General features: G+C 47.8%; 1 protein-coding gene across 4 annotated transcripts in view; it reads left to right on the top strand.

Annotated features, from left to right (window-relative positions):
* TIMMDC1 (translocase of inner mitochondrial membrane domain containing 1) overlaps positions 1-22,154 on the top strand; it is a 200,908-nt gene that overhangs the window by 115,407 nt on the left and 63,347 nt on the right. For all 4 annotated transcript variants that reach the window (XM_069635718.1, XM_069635720.1, XM_069635717.1 and 1 more), the window contains one exon: positions 1,586-1,751. In XM_069635718.1, the coding sequence (XP_069491819.1) occupies positions 1,586-1,751 (166 nt within the window). The remainder of the gene's footprint in view (positions 1-1,585; positions 1,752-22,154) is intronic.

The raw sequence follows: 22,154 nt of genomic DNA on the forward strand, positions 1-22,154 counted from the left end.
AAAGTGCATGTGAATATTATCACAAAAACTGTAGAAGTCACAAAGTTGCCACCAGCTTATCTTGGGTACATTGTCAAAGTAACAAAAAAGCCATCAGGGAAAAGGTTGTAAAGATGCAAAGTATCCTAGCTGCACTTCACTGTAAGGTGATGTGTGCAGTTGTAAAAATAGAAGAATTCCAAAGGAGAGACAGTCTCTCAGTACTGACAGTCTGAGGGACTCGTTGTTTACCCCATAAGAATGAGCAATTGAGCAAAACAGGCAAGAGAAGTAAATCGGGAGGTTTTACTGTCTTCCAAAAGTCAGGACAGGGTTGATAAATAAGCCAAAAGACTGGGGGTCCCATAGGAATCCATGGTGGGAAAGGTGCAACCAGGAAACCTTTTTTAAGAGTCTTCTTAATCCCACTTTTGTTCAAGACATCTACCAAGAGCTGAAGGCGGGCTCACCACATTTTTTAGGGGTTGCATATTTGGTTCGCAAGCCCCATTCACAGAGTTGCATTCATTTAAATGTTTTGGCAGCTTCCAATCCGGAGAAGCCACATCATTAATGCTTTGTGGGCTCTTTACAGGCAAACTGTCCTGATGGAGCCTTGAATCCAGATGCACATTTATGATGGTCTTATCTGGTCATGGCCGAGGCAGCCCTGGGACTGCCGCCCTTGCCGAACCATGACGGTATATGACCACACCCATATCACATTCACCCATGCGTGCACGCAGTGTCTGGCTGCACGGCCCTGCACTGGAGTTTGCATAGGAATGATCGGTAGAGTGAAGCTGCACTACTGGAATTGATAAAATCTGCCTCCCAGCCCCTTCAAGCCAGCAGTGCCAGGTTACTCACGAAGGAAGAACAGCGTCCCTGGTGTGACATGGCCTTCAGGGGGCACACGTGATAGTAGAGCCTCTGAATCATCGAGAACTCCTCAGGGAAACAACTGGAAACCCAAACAGGGGTCTCCATATGTTTTGGACTCAAATTCCCATCAGCCCTAGTCAGCATAGTCGATAATGAGGATCCTGGGAGTCGTAGTGCTAAACATCTGGACCACCACAGGTTGCAGACCCTGACCTAGAAGGACAAAACAAAGCATTCAGGTGTGTTGCAGCTGGACTGTGGCTTATTTATTTATAGCTGATTCCTAAGGCACGGTTCAGGAAATGCCGTCACTTCGTGGGAACCACAAGTTGGGAGGGGGAGGAGTGCATTGACGTTCAGTCTTGTAACATTCGGGACAGAATGAGCTTCGGAGGATCGTTCTCAGGCTTTGGACTGGAGTGGGAATGGAAGACTCTGCTTGGAGGCTATATGGGAGAGTTTACTCTTTTCATTGGAGAGCACTGTTCTCTGTACATAATACTATAAAGTCAGTCTGGCAATCACATGCTTTAGTTGTTGAGGGTTGATCACACTTTATGTTGTTTCCTGAGGGCTAGTAGGATGTGATATTTACGGTTTTATTTTATTGAGAATTGTAATGTGCGCATGGCATTGAATGGAGGAGGGCTGGTTTGTGGATTGCCTACTTTTGCTCATTGCGTCTATGTGACCAATACTATGCCTTTTTTCTTGTTCACAGCGATATGCAGGGGTATCCAGAGGAGCTAACGAACCTTTGGAAAGGCACGATTACTGCAGGGTTTATAGGGTTCTTGTACGGAGGGGTCCCTGCCGCTCGACATGCCAGAGAGCGCTTCATTGAGCAGAGCCAAGCTGAGGTATTCCGTCACCGGATCGAGGCTGTGGTAAGTAGTGAGGCTCGCCTACCCCTTCTGCTGCTTATTCCAATGAGTTCAAAGGAAACCTACCAGACTGCAACGCTCAGGTTTCATTCTCGTTCCAATGGGGATGTGAAGAAGAGAAGCGGAGCACAGGGTGCTTTAGAGGCCGGATATAAACTCGGGAAAGAGTTTAGGAGAAAGTGAGACCCCCATTGTCAATTCTTTTTCCTCCATCTTTAACAAACGATCTGTGCTTCTTTCCAATCATCTGTGGTTAACCTTTGGTAGCAAAGTCGATCAATGACGTCTGTTCTTTGCAGGAGAGTTTGATTGATGTCCTGCAAGAGGTATTTACTTAAAAACATTTGACTCTTATATTATCTTCTCCTTCAATACACTAGCAAATTATGCAATAGAGTATAAGCCAGAAGTAAATCTGTCTAAATGTTCTTGAAATTTGACCCAAAGAAAGTAAAGTATGTAGGATAAACCCATGAACCACCATGACATCTAGAATGAACAGGGCCGTTGTTCGTTTGTCCAGGTGCTAAGTCAATTGAAAATGTTTTCTAGCCACCAAGCCTTGTGGTTCTGTTGGAGGTGCTAGTTGCTTTTTTATGGCGCTTTATTGCTCTCATTCAATTTGGTGGCACTCAAAGGCCTATCGTATAATGGGTGACCCCCAAGATACCCTGCTACAGGCTTTTAAATACGTTATCAGAGGATCTCTGATAATGGTCCTCTCATAATAACTGTCCAGTTGCCAACTGCTGAAGGTGGGATACCCTGAGCTGAGATTTTTAATAAGTGAATGATGTAGGTCATTGGATTCTGAAAGGGAGATCTGCTAAACAGATCATCCCCCTGATAATGCTTCCTGCAAAAAGAATAATGCACACATTGTACCTTGCCATACCCAGCAGGCAGGCGGCAGGAGCAGCAGAGCAAGTTCAAAGGTTATATGTGTATTCTTAAACACTGCTCCAGGAACTCAAACATTCTAACAGCCAGAAGTGTTTTTTTAACAGTCTACACCTCTGTTTAAAAATGTACCAATTGCATACCTCAGCAGCCCAGTGGCAGTTGTTAAGACTATCGCTAACCGTTTTACCGCAGCCGCAAGAATCGACAAATGAAACCAATACCTGATCGGGTGCTCGTGCAACAAATCACAGTATCTACTGTGTGCGTAGAACGCAAAACTCGGATGGACACTGGCCACAGGCATGGCTACCTGCACACATCAGAATACAGCAAGGACTTTGATAAATGTGGTTGTGCTGGTCACATAATTCTATGCCTACTTACACCAGACTAGCCTCAACACCTTTGATAGTATGCAGTATGAAGCGAAGACCTATGACAAATTCAGGCATGCTGAACACATTGTGAGTCTCTAGCATGCACACCATCTCCTGGCTCCTCTCAGCACCCATCCCATCCGTAATCAAGGCAGGGAGAATCTCCAGCCACTGTGGTACTGTCATTGGCTGCAAGAACAAAGCAGCATCATTGAAAGCAACACAGCCGGTGAGTTGGGGAGACAGATACAAGACCGGTCTGTGTTGAAGCCAAGGTTGCAAGCAGCAACATTGTATGGCAAACGCTGGAACCAAGATTGTTAAAACACATGTAATGAGAGACGCAATGAAGTTAAACTGCTGATGAATGATTTTCACAGCAAGCTACAATACCTTTGACGGAGTGGTCCGGCACCACGTGGATGCTCAATCTAAGGTCTCTGTAAGGTACCAAGCTGAGAAGTGATAAAAGTAGAAAGTTGGACTGAGCCTGGCGGAGGGAGATCAATTGAAAGCTTTGTGTTAAAAGGGGTCTGAGCCCGGTGGAGGGAGGCCCGGGGTGAATCGAAAATCACCCAAGAAGTTATACATGAGAATCTTGACGAGAAAAGAACTTTTGAATGTTTTTTTGTTGCATCGGCCCCTCTGAAGTAAGAGACTTTGGGCCTCATCACGACTTGGGCGGTAACGCTATTAGCGCGGGCGGTATTAGCCCTACCGCCGAACTCCCCGGCGCTAATAGCGCCGGATCACGAGTTTGGCGGTAATGTAAGTCCCCATTCCCCACTGAGCCCATTCGGGAATGCCCCATTCCCCATTGGGCTCAATGGGGAATCTTCACGCTAAAACCGCTGGCGGATTTCCCGCCGGCGGTAATAGCGCGAATTTTCGGCGGGTTTCCCCCCAGCTCAGAGCTGGGGCGAAATCCGCCGAAGCCCTGATTCAGCGGACCCTTAAATCCGGCGGTAATAGCGCTACCGCCGGATTTAAGGGTTACCGCCAAAGTCGTGATGAGGCCCTTTGAATGGCAAAGAGACTTTGAAATAGAAGATCCTGATACTGAGATTTGAACTGCATCCTCGTGCTAGAGAAGCCAGAGACTGTGCTAAGCTCGAGTGTGCCGCCTTATCCCGTGCTGAAAACGTGGGCAAGGGAAGCCAATGCCTTGAATATCCTGACATGTCATTTCCTGAACACTTATCTTTTGCATAACATTGTTTCCCACACTATTTTGTGTTTAGAAATAAGGATTGGCAATAGGTTTATTAGTATATAGGCCCTATGATTTTGACAGACTTGACTAGAACTGTGTTATTATTGTTTGATGGTCATAGCTTGCTCCCATCTTTAGATTTAGGATTAGATGGCCATTTTTTCAAACCCGATTGAGGTTCAATATACACCCTTGAACTGTGATCACTTGGGTCTGTCTTACTGTTTGATACCATGCCTTCCTTACACCTCCAACACTCTGGACATCGGACCCGAGGGCGTTCCCACCACCAGCGCATTTAGACTATAATAATTTTAGGTGCTATATAAATGACAACTACAATACAATATGTCTGGTTTTACAAGGTGGCTACTGAGATTACATAATTATGCAGCCACACAGCCAAAAGCATTTAGTGTCATTCATTGTCTGCTTGTTCAGCAGGGCTCAGTCGTGACAGGGCCTAGTGTCTATTAAGCTGTCTTGGCTGTGTGTCCAGTTCAGCCAGGAAGCCCGCTTTTTGATCCTTTTGAGTAGGGTTAGCAACTTTCTCCTTTGAACAGGAACATTCCCTGTGAGGTCCCCTGGGAACAGTGCTTCAAAGGCAGTCATCTCATTACAGTGGTCATCTTTGCACCAGGGCACTGATTACTGTAGACCTTTTGATGTAGGCAGACGGAGGAAAGGTCAGGGTTAGAGTAGCCCAGAAGAGAGCTTCAGAACACAGTGCGGCCTCACCATCTTCAATTTGCTAGTGCTCCCAAACTTCCTATCCCCGGCACCCTACTTCCTGCAGGTAAGGCGCTCTGGGTATGACGTCAGCAGGCAAAGGACACTTGATGCAGCAGCCTAGATCGGCCCCTTAGCAACTGGCTTGCTCTGGACCAATCCTCTGTGGCAGTTTTCCGTAATAAAATGGAAAACCTTTCCTTAGTGGATTCATCTTGGGAACACTTTTGAAGAAGGATTAACTGGAATCTGATTGGGAGTACAGTCTACATAGTCCTCCGCCAGACAGGTGCAGATCGGAGTTCCAAGGAAGAGGAAAGCTCTTCTCCCTAACCATGCAAATGTTCTGTTTAGAACAAGGCCTACTGCAACTACGGCACTGGTACCAAGGACCCTGCTCACTGGTGGGGATAGACCCTGCAAGTGCACTATTAAAAACCTTCCGCATTGGGAGGGGCAGAGGAAAGGACTCCCCTAACTCCTGTAACCCTGGACTGAGTCAGTAATTTCAGAACCAAAGCAATGACCCTGGCTCTCCCTGCATCCCCGATTATTCTCACAACGGGTGGTGCCCCTTCAACACTATTCAAACTGCTGTAAGATAAATGCTGGCATCATCTTCGACCTGCGCATCTGAGTTTCGCTTGATTCCGAAGCTCTGCCGTCTCTGCATCGGAAGGCTGCCAAGTCTTCTAGCATCCCCAACTTGATAGCACCCGCCTAGTTAGCAGTTTCTTCGACCTCCATGCCGTTGCTCCTGCAGTCACCCAACTCTGTGTTAAGCGAGCTGAGCCTGCTTGCCATGGTAAGCTAGTCTCGGTTTCTCCATAACCCAGGCTGCCAAGTCTTCCAGACTTGGCAGCTGTCCTGCGACATTCTGCCATTCCCAGACTTGTCGACCCGCAAGCCGTTGCTGCTTCTGACCACCACTGCATCGTTGGAGCCAGTTCCCGACGCTCCCCAGCTCACTGCTGAAAGCACCCAGATTCCCGGCTCAACGCTACACTGTTGAGCCCTAAACATCAAGAACTAAAGGTGTTTGAAGTGGCCTTCTACTCCTGGCCCGCTTTAAAGTACCCTAGTGAATTTTAAGCCCCCTTCACTACTTTTTGAAAGACAGATTGCTAACCTTTGACATTTTGCTGCTGAATACTTTGTCTGAGCGCCACTGAATATTAATCCATAGATCCCCTTTTTTCCCTCTGTATTTTGCCTTATAGGGGTTGGCCAGTGTTGTTTTTATGAACTGTGCACATTTTGTTCAAGAATTAAAGATCCTACTTTTATAGAACCCTGGTTGGACATTCTTTTATTTTGCTACAGCTGCATTTTTGTTGTTTAGATTGCTTCTGTACCAGCTCACAACCCTGCTGAAGAGTATAGCCTGCCCCTAGCCCACTTTACCACAAGAGGCAAAGGAGGTATACCTGTTGCCTATGTAACTGGGATCTTTGTTGGCTTAGTAGTAGTGTGGGGGCTGAGTAGGCGCTTCAGCCACTACTCATCCTTGTACCCCTCCAGAGCAGTAGTCATTTTGTCACAGTAGCCTTCAAGCGGTTGGTACCATTGATGGTGCTTGGAGTGAAGCTCAGGCTCTATGGGGCAGGCCTCCCCTTGCTATAGCAGATCTCCATGACCTCGAGTGTGTGCTACTTCATCCAGTCTTCACACGAGGATGCAGCACCAGGTCCACAGCATCCAGGAGAGATCCATGGGCTTAACGTCCGGGTGCTCACAAAGCAAGACTCTGCTGTGGGCAAGTTCACAGCTTACAGATGCAGCTGAGCTGCTCATCTGAGCTGTGTAAAAGAACTTTAGTGAGCCAGGCAATAGATCCCACAGCACTCTCTTAAAACACTTTATCTAAGGCAGGCAGACTGGTCCTATTGCTTGGTTAGGGAGTTGCCACCTGCATTGGTTCAATCCTAACATCACTAAAAGGAACTCTGCGGGTTCTGAATTCAAAGTGGTTCTCTAAGCCAGTGCAGTCTATGGTCAGGGGGGCAGTGCCATGTGCATTCATCAGAAGCATGGGCCACTTAAATGCTCTTCTGCATCTAGTCCTTACATGATGAAGTGCACGATGGGAACGGCTCACTTTTTCAACATGCCACATTTGCAGTGTTCCCGCAGAGACTGCTGGGGAACTTTGCAGATAGGCTGAATAGCTGTTCAAGGAGCTGCGTAATTTTAACTGTTATTGTGGGGCACAGGTTGGAGGAAGTGTCCAAAAGGGGTCGACTTAGCTCCCAACTATACCAATGGCAATTCCCCATTCATTACACAGCCAGCTGTTCTTTCAAAAATGGTCTGATTTTTGGCCGTGCAATTCGGGGATAGGTTTTAGTTACCTTGTGTTTGTTTGAGCAGAGATTGGACGCTCACTGTCTTCTTAGTTATTATGCATTACTTATAGCAGAAATACCAATTTCAAAGACCATCGCAAACAAATGTGCAAACTTTACTTCCAAGAAAAGAAAGACCAGATTTACGACTCATAGCTCACTGAGGTTTATAAAGTTCAGGCTGCCGCTACACATTGTTGGATCACATATACAAAATATGGGACCCTCTGTAAAGCCTCAAATCAACACCTGTAGTCTTAAAAATGCAAGTAGTTGCTGCAGATCATGCCTATCCCCTTTTGGTAGCAGACCCATCAGCGGCAGGAGACTGCACCCACAGAGCTGCCGGTGGATAGCGACACATGAGATTAACGGTAGTAGTGGAGTTAGGGATATTCAGAAGAAATCTACTAAACTGCGGTATGCGACACTTCAAAATAGCAAGACCGCCGCAAAGGGAAAACTGTATTCAGAACGTAGAGGCACTCTGGTGACTACTTTGGAGGAGGCTGAACGTGGACTGGTCTCTGTCGTGAATCGGGCTGAAATCTGGAGGTGGACTGTTCATGCATATTTGATATGTAGTCTCTATTTTAAAGATAACAGTAGGGTTCTGAGCGCCCCCTTTCTAGTAGAGCATTGCTCAATACTGCTGTTAGCCAGTCCTAGAGGCGAAAGGCTGTGTATTTCTCTTCCAATCCCCTGATCTGTAGCCGAGGAAGTGTGAAGTCCTGTTCCCATAAGCCAGCTCTTAGATTAATCCCAGGATGCAAAGGGTTTACATTTCTACTCTTCTGCCCCATCCCATTGCAGATTAGGAAGACTGGGTGTCCCTTAGTCTTTTAAGAAGTCCAGTGGTGGAGGTCAAAGGCCTTTGATGATCTTTGAAGTGCAAAGCTGCCCAATCCCCACAGCCCATTTTGCCCTGAAGGGGGAGCCACCTGTAGCCTTCTGTACTAGAACCATCCTAATGGGGATGTCTTCTTGCAACATCCCCTTCATTTCTCAAGTTGACAGATCTACTAAGGAATTTCAGCCGCTCCCATGGATCCATGCATCATTTATCATTTATATCCCACCTAGTCTCAAGTACCTGTGTGCCTTTCATGTTTCTTAATGTATAACAAAATAGTGAAATATTTCATACCATGAACACTTTTAAACTAGCAAAACATAAAACAGTCAAAGCCACAGAATGCACTCATCTGAGAGTGTCGTACAGTGCAAACAAAAGAAAGGCAATTCTAGAAGGACCTAAAGTACACTTTCCCTAAAGCCCACATTGCAAGTGTTTCATGGGCCTGTACTCGGATGAGCCATTTCAGCGGGCTCCTGGTTGCTGGGAAGACTGGATGATGAGCCATTTCAGCGGGCTCCTGGTTGCTGGGAAGACTGGATGATGAGCCATTTCAGCGGGCTCCTGGTTGCTGGGGAATTCAGGCTGGACTATGAGCCATTTCAGCGGGCTCCTAGTCGCTGGGGAATTCAGACTGGATGATGAGCCATTTCAGCGGGCTCCTGGTTTCTTGGGAATTAAGATTGGATGACGAGCCATTTGAGCTGGCTCCTGGTTGCTGGGGAATTAAGACTGGATGACAAGCCATTTCAGTGGCCTCCTGGTTACTGGGGAATTAAGACTGGATGACAAGCCATTTCAGCGGGCTCCTGGTCGCTGGGGAATTCAGACTGGACTATGAGCCATTTCAGCGGGCTTCTAGTCGCTGGGGAATTCAGACTGGATGATGAGCCATTTCAGCGGGCTCCTGGTTTCTTGGGAATTAAGATTGGATGATGAGCCATTTGAGCTGGCTCCTGGTTGCTGGAGAATTAAGACTGGATGACCAGCCATTTCAGCGGCCTCCTGGTCGATGGGGAATTCAGGCTGGACTATGAGCCATTTCAGTGGGCCCTGGTCGCTGGGGAATTCAGGCTGGACTATGAACCATTTCAGCGGGCTCTGGTCGCTGGGGAATTCAGACTGGACTATGAGCCATTTCAGCGGGCTCCTAGTCGCTGGGGAATTCAGACTGGATGATGAGCCATTTCAGCGGGCTCCTGGTTTCTTGGGAATTAAGATTGGATGATGAGCCATTTGAGCTCGCTCCTGGTTGCTGGAGAATTCAGGCTGGACTATGAGCCATTTCAGCGGGCTGTGGTCGCTGGGGAATTCAGGCTGGACTATGAGCCATTTCAGCAGGCTCCTAGTCGCTGGGGAATTCAGACTGGATGATGAGCCATTTCAGCGGGCTCCTGGTTTCTTGGGAATTAAGATTGGATGATGAGCCATTTCAGCGGGCTCCTGGTCGCTGGGGAATTCAGACTGGACTATGAGCCATTTCAGCGGGCTCCTAGTCGCTGGGGAATTCAGGCTGGACTATGAGCCATTTGAGCGGGCTCTGGTCGCTGGGGAATTCAGGCTGGACTATGAGCCATTTGAGCGGGCTCTGTGCTGGGGAATTCAGGCTGGACTATGAGCCATTTCAGCGGGCTCTGGTCGCTGGGGAATTCAGGCTGGACTATGAGCCATTTCAGCAGGCTCTGGTCGCTGGGGAATTCAGACTGGACAATGAGCCATTTCAGCGGGCTCCTGGTCGCTGGGGAATTCAGACTGGATGATGAGCCATTTCAGCGGGCTCCTGGTTTCTTGGGAATTAAGATTGGATGATGAGCCATTTGAGCTGGCTCCTGGTTGCTGGAGAATTAAGACTGGATGACCAGCCATTTCAGCGGGCTCCTGGTCGATGGGGAATTCAGACTGGACTATGAGCCATTTCAGCGGGCTCCTGGTCGATGGGGAATTCAGACTGGACTATGAGCCATTTCAGCGGGCACCTGGTCGATGGGGAATTCAGACTGGACTATGAGCCATTTCAGCGGGCTCCTGGTCGATGGGGAATTCAGACTGGACTATGAGCCATTTCAGCGGGCTCTGGTCGCTGGGGAATTCAGGCTGGACTATGAGCCATTTCAGCGGGCTCTGGTCGCTGGGGAATTCAGGCTGGACTTTGAGCCATTTCAGTGGGCTCTGGTCGCTGGGGAATTCAGGCTGGACTATGAGCCATTTTAGCGGGCTCTGGTCGCTGGGGAATTCAGGCTGGACTATGAGCCATTTGAGCGGGCTCTGTGCTGGGGAATTCAGGCTGGACTATGAGCCATTTCAGCGGGCTCTGGTCGCTGGGGAATTCAGGCTGGACTATGAGCCATTTCAGCAGGCTCTGGTCGCTGGGGAATTCAGACTGGACAATGAGCCATTTCAGCGGGCTCCTGGTCGCTGGGGAATTCAGACTGGATGATGAGCCATTTCAGCGGGCTCCTGGTTTCTTGGGAATTAAGATTGGATGATGAGCCATTTGAGCTGGCTCCTGGTTGCTGGAGAATTAAGACTGGATGACCAGCCATTTCAGCGGGCTCCTGGTCGATGGGGAATTCAGACTGGACTATGAGCCATTTCAGCGGGCTCCTGGTCGATGGGGAATTCAGACTGGACTATGAGCCATTTCAGCGGGCACCTGGTCGATGGGGAATTCAGACTGGACTATGAGCCATTTCAGCGGGCTCCTGGTCGATGGGGAATTCAGACTGGACTATGAGCCATTTCAGCGGGCTCTGGTCGCTGGGGAATTCAGGCTGGACTATGAGCCATTTCAGCGGGCTCTGGTCGCTGGGGAATTCAGGCTGGACTTTGAGCCATTTCAGTGGGCTCTGGTCGCTGGGGAATTCAGGCTGGACTATGAGCCATTTTAGCGGGCTCTGGTCGCTGGGGAATTCAGGCTGGACTATGAGCCATTTCAGCGGGCTCTGGTCGCTGGGGAATTCAGGCTGGACTATGAGCCATTTCAGCGGGCTCCTAGTCGCTGGGGAATTCAGACTGGATAATGAGCCATTTCAGCGGGCTCCTAGTCGCTGGGGAATTCAGACTGGATAATGAGCCATTTCAGCGGGCTCCTAGTCGCTGGGGAATTCAGACTGGATAATGAGCCATTTCAGCGGGCTCCTAGTCGCTGGGGAATTCAGACTGGATAATGAGCCATTTCAGCGGGCTCCTAGTCGCTGGGGAATTCAGGCTGGATAATGAGCCATTTCAGCGGGCTCCTAGTCGCAGGGGAATTCAGACTGGATAATGAGCCATTTCAGCGGGCTCCTAGTCGCGGGCGAGGTAGATCATGTGCATCTTCTGTGGTTTTGTTTACAGATGTTCTCTTTGCAAACGGCCATACATAATCCCTCCAAGCTTCTTCAATATGACTTTTCTGGGGTAAGTGGTGCAATCAGAAGCTCTCGCGTCCCCCATCATTTGCAAGTTGTTCATAAGGATGTATACGAGTTTGGCCGTGGCAGAATTCTTTGCGGCTGAATTGACCGTGGTCAATTTTGCTGCAAAGACAATTTTGCCATTGCCAAATCTGGCAAAACCTAAACCCCCACGACCCCTAATACATCCCCCCGACCCACTCGCTACTTACCTTTTTGGCGTCAGCTTTTCTTCGGACCCTGCAGCGTCAGTTCCGTCCCTCCTACGCGGGTCGGATCTGACGCTGCAGGGTCTGCTTTTCTTGGTTTATTTTTCCTGTCCCCCGCCTCCAAACCTCCAGAAGCGCGGGACTACCCCAAAGGCCATCACTACCAAACATGGGGAACGGGGGACACCCCTGCTCCGCATGTTTGGTAGTGATTACCCAATCTGATCAATTCAAATCGATCGAATGGTACTGGCTGAATTCAGCCAGATGTACAATACGATCAATTTGAAATGATCAGATTGGGTAATACTGTTCATGACATGCCCCTTTCACATTAGAATGCCATGGGAGGATCTATATATGGCAGTGAGTTGATCATTGGCTCACTGTATTCTTATAGTATATAATGCTTTAAACATGCAGATCCAACGTCCACAAGAGGGCACATGTATAAACTACGAGAGTGACATGGTGACACAAGGGTCACGTGGTGGATGATGTTGAAAGTAGTGACGTCATGGCACATTTAGGGTACACACAATGTGTCGCACGTCAGGGGGTTGGCGCTGCACAGAAAAACATGTGCAAAATGATACCTTTTTCAGGGTAGTTGTTCTAGCACTTATATACTTATATAGGGGTAGGTAGAAGAGCAAAGAGATGGGGATTTATTTAATATATAGATTTAGTGTTGGGTAGAGGGGTGAGTGTTTGTATGAGCAATATGTGAACAATAGAGCCAACCATGTTTTCGTAGGCCTTTTGTGGAAATGCATTTTCCGTCAGCCATGTTAAAGGCTGTAAATTTCATTTTTAGCTGTGTTTTCATTCTGCAGTGACCAACGAAGATCAGGATGGCAGAGGATGCCAGATAGTATCTAATTTGTTTTTTCGGTGATATGATATGATATCATAGGTTATTTATATAGCGCCTAAACACAATGTGTTCCAAAGCGCTTCAAGGCAAGAGAGGGAACAAGGGAAAATACTATGACATTCTTACAGGCTATGAACAGTAAGGATGTGAAATTGACTATCGTACTTGGCCTGACGACATTTCAGATAGTGCAAGAGCTAAGACATAGATAAAGGAAGGGAGGGGGAGATTGGGAAGGAAATGGAAACAGACAGGCGACTACCGTATTAGGCCTGATGACATTTCTGGTAGAGTTGGAGGGGTGGTGGAAACAAGTAAAGGAAGGGGGAGAAGACAGACGAGGTTACTATCATACTAGATCCAGGGACAAATGTGATAGAGTAAGTGCATAGAAGAAAGTAAGGGGAGGAGGTAGGAAAAGGGAGAGGAGGAGAGAACAGAGAGCAAATCAGTTAAAAAGACTGGAGAAGCAAGAGGGGAGAGCGAATACAGTTGTAGAAGTCAGTAGTAACTCATAATGTTGCAATCCAGGATACAAGATGAAGATGGGAACAGCGTGATTCAGGGCCACCATGAGTGCAAGATGCAAAGGAAGTCCAGCATGAGAGTTGAGAAAGGGTGATGCACCGTCAATCAATGCAGTCCATAAAAGGCCACAAGACGGTGATGGTGAAACCAGAATGTAGCAGGACAGACTCCTGCAGAAGTAGGCTGGAGGAGGGGACGGGGGGCAGAAGAATCGAGCAAAGCAGACATCTGTGGGTGAGAAGGGGGGGGCACAAGGGAACATCACAGCGGGACCAGAGGAGTTGGTGATGGCCTGTGGGGACAGAGGGAGTAGACATAAGTTGGTGCATGCTTACCTGCTGTCTGAGCCGGGGGTCGAGTCCTGGGTGCTCCTGGTCCGTACAGGTCCAAACCGGAATTGCCCTTTTCTTCATTTACCCTTTTCTTCGTCTGCACTTTTCTTCGTCTGCCCTTTTCTTCGGACGCCCGGGTGAGAGATGCCCTTGATCTAAGAGTTAGAACAGGAAGGAAGAGGCAGGGCTAAGAAGGTGGGTGGTGCTTAGGCCAGGTGACCTAGATCCATTTGCACCTGCCCCCCATCTGCAAAGGTAAAGAGGCAGGAGGGCTCCTTAAGTAGGGAAAAAGATTGGCAACCAAGAAGGCACCTTGTGGGCAGGGCTTGCTAAGTAGGGAAAAAGAGCGGCTACCAGGAAGGCACCAGATGGGCGGGGCTTAGGCCAAGTGACCTAGATCCACTTGCACCTGCACCCCATCTGCAAAGGAAAAGAGGCTGGAGGGCTCTTTAAGTAGGGAAAAAGAGCGGCAACCAAGTAGGCACCAGGTGGGTGGGGCTTACTAAGTGGGGAAAAAGAGCGGAAACCAGGAAGGCCCCAGGTGGAGTTCTTTCTCATGGGAAGAGAAGCACACCCAGCCCAGAGCGTTCCCAGCTGATAACATGAAGACCACAGTGCATACGCATAGAAGCACAGGGAAGATTACTAGGGTAAAAACAAATTAAATACAGTAAATTTAAAATCCACCAAGGTACCTTGTACGTTTTTTCAAGCAAAGTTGGCAACGCTCCGTGAGAAGGGACGTAGGGAGATGGGGAGGTAGCGTGGCCAGCAGGTGCATGGGGGGTGTGTGATGGATGGAAGGATCCAATCAGAGGGACGGGACTGGGTGTGCAGCAGTGTTCTTGACCTCGCTGATGTCCGTGCGGCACCTTATTGGTTGGGCTCGATGAGATGCTCTCGCTGCCTCCAACATGAAGGGCCAATTAGCATTGAGCTGGTTATCCCTGTGTATATTAAAGGGTTCCAGCCAATGAGAATGTAGAGTTTTTGTCAGTCAGCACCTGTTGATGTCATTGAGGGGTGTTATGCTATGTGTACCAAGAAATGCCCCTGGTATCTGGTAAAGGCTGGACACCTGGGAGCAGCTTTTAGCTTCTGCTTATACAATCTTAATTCTGATCCCTGTAGTGCAGATGGTAGTTGTAGCCTAAAACATCTGGTGAGTAAAAGGTTGCAGAACCCTACACTAGGTTTCTTCCGGGGTCTGGCATCTTATGGTACGTACTCTTGCTTAGCGACTCTTCTAGCTGCTGCAGACTGGACAAGATGTGGTGGACCCCTTCCCTAGGTATTGTTGTCCCTATTTATCCAGGGAGAGTTTAGAAGCAGGCTGGCTTCTTTACAAACTTGTTTTGGCCATTGGATTGGCTGAGGCTGTGTGATTTAGTTTCCAAGTCTTAGATGTGTTCCTTGCTCGCTTCTAACAGATATTTGAAACACTGAACACGGTTTGCTTTTCAGTGGCTAAACGGGAGGCTTCCTCACTTGTTCCTTCCATGTCTACAAATGTGGCTTGAAGCATTGATTTCATCTTGGGATACGTCTTTTTATTGTACTGGTGTCTGCAGCATTCCACGTCCACAGGATTTTGATTTGCGGCTTCTTATTACAGCTGTCCCCGACCTCTAGGACCAAGATGGTCCTAACAAATGTGGCTCTTGCATGGATTTCATGCATGCGCTGCTTAAAGCTCTGCCGGCTTCCTTGGGATGTTATTCTAAGGTCTGCAATAGGTTTCACAATGGGAGCGAATACCGTATTTTGACCAGGTTTGTTTCCTACTAGCAAGGCAACATTAGACAGAGTTGCTTGAAAATCCTGTTCTATTTCTTGGGTAGAAATCTCTAATATGCCATTGAGCTTCTTAGACGCAGGGATCTTTAACCTCTTGGTGTGTGTACACTGCCTCTTGTTGGAGGTGGCGAGCCTGTGGTATCCCACTCCTGCCACCCTCTGGCAGGCGATCAGATAGCCACAGGAACAACCAGTCCCTGGCATCTTGCCTCCTCCCATAACAAGGCGAGTGCAACTTGCCACAAGATTTAATGTGATCAAACCATGTAAGTCCCCTGACCTTCAGACGAGCAAGAGCAGTAATTCTGCCAAGATTGAGCACAGAGGCTAAACGGTGAAGCCACAATCAGAAGGCGAGATCCAATGTTCAATATCTCTAAGAAGATGGAAATTGGCCACATGAACTCCTGTGAACTTTGTGCTATGGGAATCCTGTCTATGCAGAAAGAAGTTATCTAGCCTAGAAAAGGAGGTGTGTATGTGTGTGTGTGTGTTCCTCCCAAAGAATCTCTCCCTTGAGGCGTCCACTAGTAGGCAGATTTTAGATTGAAGTCGTCCCCCACTATGACTTATCCATCTGCAGGACCCTCCAATAAAAGGTTGATTAGTCTATGTGCATTCACATAGAACCACCTACCATCTTCAATGCCATGTTGAGCTACACGCATCTGCCCCACAAGACCCTCTGTATCCTGTCATGAATCCTGCAGAGTCATCACTGACCCCCCGCATAAAGTCCCCTCCCATGTGGCCATCTGATCCTGACCCTGGGGGTGGTGTTCTGAGGGTGGATCACATGGAAGGCGATGGCTGTCGGGGGGAGAGTGGAGAGTTCACAAGGAGAGAAGCAATATACTTCTCTTTATTGTGAAGAAGACCCATTAATTCCAGGGTTTTGGATGGCTTGCTGCCATTATTCAATACCATCTGATTTTGAGAGAATGAGAAACACGTCTAAACAAAAACCCATTCAGTCTTCATGTAGATATGGTGCAAGTAAACCATGCAAAATATTTGATGTTTATGGTCATTGTAATGTTGGTGCAACTTTTCAAATATGTGATGTCAAATCTATTAAATCCTCTTTGGACTCCAAGTCCCAGAAATCCTCAAGTACTGTGATGAGGAAGAGGAGCAAGGAGTTCATGTCGAAGAAATGTGACTTTGTAAAACATTTCGGTCGAGTTGTCAACAAACTAATCAGCTGCACATTTTAAATGTTCAAACCTTCTACAGCTGGAGAGGCCGAGAACAAGATCGAGACAAGGACAAGAACGTGAATTGCAAAGTGCACAGAGCGGGAAGCGCGGCTGGCGATAGAAGAAATCCTGCGACGGACTGTAGGGAGAGAAGCACGCCAGAAGGCAGCTGTAGGCACTCGCAGCAGTCGGGGAGAAGCTCCAGTCCAGAAGAAGCAGACGGTGCGCAGCGGAGCTGTGTGTGTGGAGATGCGTTCCGGAAGAGCAGCACAGGTCTTGGTGGCGAAGGCTGGAAGAGCTGATGCAGAAACACAGCGGAGCTCTGCCACTGAAGGACAGCCAGCCCCTCGCAAGTAACTCTCAACTGAGCATGATGAGCCGGCGAGTCAGCCCTATAGTGAAGATGGCCACGGGATGTGCGAAAATGCTCACAAGCATATGATGAGTACTTTTGAGTATCAGCCTAGTAGAACTGAGTGGAGGAGGCTAATGTGGTGCAATTTCCCTGACATGGGAGGTCAGTTGGGCCAGCATTGCCTAAGTCAAGAAACATTGCCAAAAGAACAAAAGGGGCAACAATGGTGTAATTCTTCTGACTTAAAGAAGTCAGGGGTGAGATACTTGGAACACGCATTGCCAAGAGTCAAGAGAGATTGTTAAAAAGGAAACCAGCAGATATTGAATGATGGTTTGGGGGAAATTGATACAAGTAACACTTAAGGAGAAAGTGAAACCTTTTTGGACAAGGATACTGAAGAGACTGCAACATATACAGAACAGAGCGGCCAGACTCCACCTTAAACTATTATGAAGAGACCACATCACTCCCACGCTTAAGATGCTACATTGGCTGTCAGTCCGAAAATGAATCGCATTCAAAACAATGTGCATAACGCACAGAGCAATCCACGTCCAAGGAGCGAAATTCTTACAAAAGAAAATCATATTTACCAGCTGACCAGAACACTCTGACCCAGCCGCAACATACGCCTGGAACCAAAACAGTACACAAAGGAAAACAACTTGGTGGATCAGCTTTCTCCTGCCTAGCTGCAAAAACTTGGATTTCCCTCCCGAGAGAAATTTGAAACACGGAGGACCATCTAAAATTCAGAAAACTGCTCAACTCTGAACCGAACGAAAACGAATGAACAACACCCAAATCCCTCAGAATGACCCCCACACAAGACAGTGGATACAAGCGTACAACAAGTGCAGGGAGCTGGAGAGACCTTCGTAGTAGGAGGGAGACCTGGGTCCCCATGGAGAGCCCAGACAGAGTCTAAAGAGGAGTCTAAAGAGGAAGATGGGAGCACCCCAGGTCACAGGGGCACAGGGGCCAGGCAGAACCAGAGCACAGAGAAAAGGTCCCGCCCAACCAGACGCACCCCCGCAGAGGCCAAGGAAAGAGGTAGCAGGTGCACACAAGCATAGGCCAAAGGGAAAAACAGGTACAGAAATATACCACCCAGGACACAGGGTTGGGGGGAGGGGGAAATCTCTAGATAAGAGCGTAGGAGATACGATGGAGGGCCACCACTAAACCAAACTCCACTAACAATCTCATCCCTCTGCTCACACCTCTCAAATTCTGACACACAACCATACCTATACTGAACAACAAACCGCACACACTTCACCACAACAACAAAACAAACCACACATAGCCTCTCACAACAGCACACAACAGCTACTGACCGGAAATAAATCACACCCACCTTCAGCAAACAGTGTAAACCGATCTGAAGCTGTCGACAGCACATCACAGCTCTCCTGAGCCTTTTCCCGCTAAGTCCTACTAACTTACCCTACCCTCTTGCCTTTCATGTCCACCGGAGAACCAGGGGACCACTCCAGTGGTGATAGTGCACAGTATAAAACATAACATAACATTCTGAAAGATCAGGAGAGACTTCCTCCTTTGCATATCAGTCTCATGGAAAGAACATTTGTTTGATCATCTTGAAGAGAGTATTGGGGAAAAAGAGACATTTGTAATGCCATTAAGAGACTGGTTTTGACACAGAATATTGGGAACAGTTTGCTTGAGATACTCGAGGGGAAGGGGGTCAACCCTTGGATAAAAGAAGTGTTTTATTGAAGTTGTATGTTTGAGTTGTTTCTCTTTTCTGCTGAGTTGAACTTTGAATGATTTGCTTTGCACATTTTATATGTGTATTAGTGTGAGGGTCAAATTGAATTTGGACACCAGGTCAGCCTGCTTTAGTTTTGGTTTTATAAGAAGGCACACTCTTCTTAGGATGGGGAAAGTTAGGCCTTTATCCCGACCCTTTCTAGTAATAAAATGGCTAGGTTGCAAGGGCTTCTTGCATGTAATAGCTACTCCCTAGGCAGTGGTCTTCAAACTGTGGGGCTGGTCTTCTTAAGGTGGGCCCGAAGGAAGTCCACGTGACATGCACGGTTCTTCAAAAAGGGAGTGTGGTGAATTGTCTCAATAGAAAATATAAGCCGATAGGGTATCTGTGGGGGCCTAGCAACAATTTTATTTACTCAAGAGGGGGGGTGCATGGAATCAATATTTTGTGGCTCAGCATAGAAAGAATAAAAAGATGAATACCACTGAGTCTTTAAGCAACCCAGCAAGTTTGACCCTCATATAATGGGATCAGCATAGGAACTTGTGCTTAGCGTGCATCAGGTGTGCTCCTTTTAGAAGGATAGGGTCCATCTGGTGCACCACAGGGCATAGGGCTTTTGCCACCTGTGAGGAATCTGGGGGCATCCTCACTTCTTCTCCCCGGTGGTCCTTCTTTCAGCTGGCCAGGAAAAGGTCTTTTCTCTTGGATCCCGACCCTGGGGGTGGATATGCGAGGGAGGATGATCTGGGTGGAGGGAACATGGGGAAAGGGTGTCTTTGGGTGAGACACAGAAGCCTATAGTGCCCATGCCTTTGTTGGCTATTAACAGTTTTTTCCCCTTACCCCCAAAATGTCCCACAGCCATTTCACTTTAAGACTAGGACAAGGAGGAAGCAACTGGGAGTAATGCACACTTCCATTCATTCACACCAGTTTGGTACTGAGATGAGGAAGAGGGCTGTGGAGGAGCTCCATTGTAAAAGCCAGACATGTCCAGCTAATAGGCTTAACTATGGTCAGGCAACTGAAGTGAAGGACTTGCACCTGAAACCATTTAACAAGTCCCAAGTGTATAAAATGGGGGATTGCCCAGTGGAGAGAGAGAGAGAACCGGCCTGGACACGAAAAACGGCATGGAGAGAAGGATGTGGTGTGCAGAAGCAGAGCGGGCAGGAGAGGAACAGGCTGGGGGGAAGCCATGCTGAGCAGGGGTGCGAAAAGAATACCAGAGTCAAAGCAAGCCATGAGCTGGTCGAGATGCCTGCTATTCCCCTTTGCCCGGCGTTCACAGCAGGAGCTGTTGGACACTAAAGTCTCCTGAACGCCGGAGGTCCCTGGTAGCTTCTGCTAAGGAAGATCAGAGCTACATGGAGCAGGATCCGAGGATGGAAAGCGCTGCTCGCTGGAGCTCCCATGTGGAAAAGGCAGAGTGGAAAGAAGCTGGGAAGTAGTATCGAGACACTCGGAGGAGCGGCAGCAGTCCGGTGAGTGTAAAGAAGGGAACACTCATACCATAGCGCTGGGGGGCTGGAAACAGGCATATCAGTTTGTCCAACGAACTGCAAACTGTTACAATTCCTGTAGAAGACTAGATCCAGTGTTGGTGAATGCTGAACAAGCTGCAGAGTGTTAGAAGTACTTTTGAGAGTGACATTAGCATTGTTGAATACCGAACTAAATGAAAGATGTGTAGGCCTATTTGAATATAGCACAAGATCAAAACAAGTGATAAGCACTTATGAATAAAGTGAAAACAAGGTGGTGGTTAAGGGTGAACACCACAGAATGGGTAATGTTAGATGCATGTTGTGGCAGCACTAAGAGAATGCCAAGGGTAATCTGAAATAAGTGTTCATCAATGACACCGGTCCATTGAACACTTGCCAACACCTGTGTTGGCAGATATCTGCAGAAAACAGAAGCATAACAAAGTGCCAAGGGTTATCGGTTGCGTGACCTGTGATGGGTGGACCGTGTGGTCCGACAACTGCGCCTAGACCGAGTGACCCTTACTTGAAAAGAGCCAAGGAAAGCAAACGAGAAGAAGCTTGCATTTTCCACAGTTTCTTGTGAATGAGAACTACAGAGAAAGAGCAACCTTTGTGAGGTATTGAAAAGCCTGGGTGGTTAAGGAGTTGAACTGGAGCTGTTTTGAAAACCAAGAGATTTTAACTGATTGTTGTTTTGAACCTGGAAGAGCTAACTTCTTGGGGAAGGGAATCCCTGGACATTGTGAACTGTGCTGAACTCCCGGGGAAAGGAACCCTGAGGCCTTTGGGAAAGCAAAGAGCTGGAAGAAGCTTGGAACTTTATGTTGACCCCTATGTCTTTTGCTGCTGACATCCCGAAACATGATATATATTTAGTTGTGAGGGCAAGTAACAGTTTTGGACACAGACAGACTTTTGAGCTGAACTTACTGGCACAGACTATCCTTAGTTTTCTTTAGGTAGGGAACTCCCACCTTAGCATAGGGCAAGTTAGGCCTTATACTATAACTATCCTGGCATTTAAGAAACATAAACACTTACTTAAAAAGTTGAATCTGTTGTCTGTGCCGCACTTCTTGATGCCTTCACACGCCCTGCTTAATAATTCCTGATTGTCTAGCACTGATACAATCGTTATTCCATGTGGAGGCAGCGCCCTCTGACCTTAAATAACTGCCCTTTTCCTGATCTAATGAGTGATGTTGTCCTAGGGCCTCTTTCTGTTTTTACTTGCTTTGTGCAGCGTCTGTTAACGCCTCTTCACCTTCCACCCTGAAATCTGATTGGAGCTGAGGGGGGGAAGAGTGGAAGCCTGTGAGCTGGTCTGCTCCTGGACTTCCAGGTACACATGAATAGGCCTGAAGGAGAATGGCTGGAACTCGCAGTGCTTCCTGTACAGGAGGAAGCTGTTTGAATAAGGCCTAGCAACGTTTCCAGCTTGAGCCATGCTTCTAAAAGAAGCACTGAGCAGGACCTATTCAATTCAGCAAATGTCACCCCAGTCTTTTTTTTTTCTTTGCATGCTGGCACTTGTCTTGGATTTCCCCATTATAAATCTAGGAATAGAAAGTCCGGGAGCACAAATAAAAAACTAGGACTGGCCGTGCCTCTCTCTGAAATGGAATCGAGCATGCATGATATTTGTATCAGCTAGAGCTGGCAGGATAGGTGCTTAACAGCCTAAAATATAGACTGGTCTCATATCCTGGATTCGCTTAACTACAGTGTGTGATCCTGGGCAAATCATTTGACATGATTGTGCTGGGTCTGCCGGAACTGGGTTGCTAGGTATGGGTTGGGTGTTATGGGGGATGGTGGAAGGATGCCTGGTAGGAGTTCTGTGTTTTTGGCAGGCAGGATGGCAGGCATGGATTTTCTGTAGTGCATGTGTGCAGAGGAATGATGCCAGGCAACGGGTGGGTCTCGGGTTTCAAGATTCACACTATCGGCTTGGCTCTTGTTTGGCTGTTGGATCTTAGCCCAACTCCTTGGCTCCACACTGCTAGAGGCGAAGGACATTAAAGGGGAAGTTCGCTAAAATAAAATGCATTTTCTCA

This window comes from Ambystoma mexicanum, chromosome 7p (assembly GCF_040938575.1).
Source record: "Ambystoma mexicanum isolate Mex_15411 chromosome 7p, UKY_AmexF1_1, whole genome shotgun sequence".
In the NCBI taxonomy this organism is placed as follows: Eukaryota; Metazoa; Chordata; class Amphibia; order Caudata; family Ambystomatidae; genus Ambystoma; species Ambystoma mexicanum.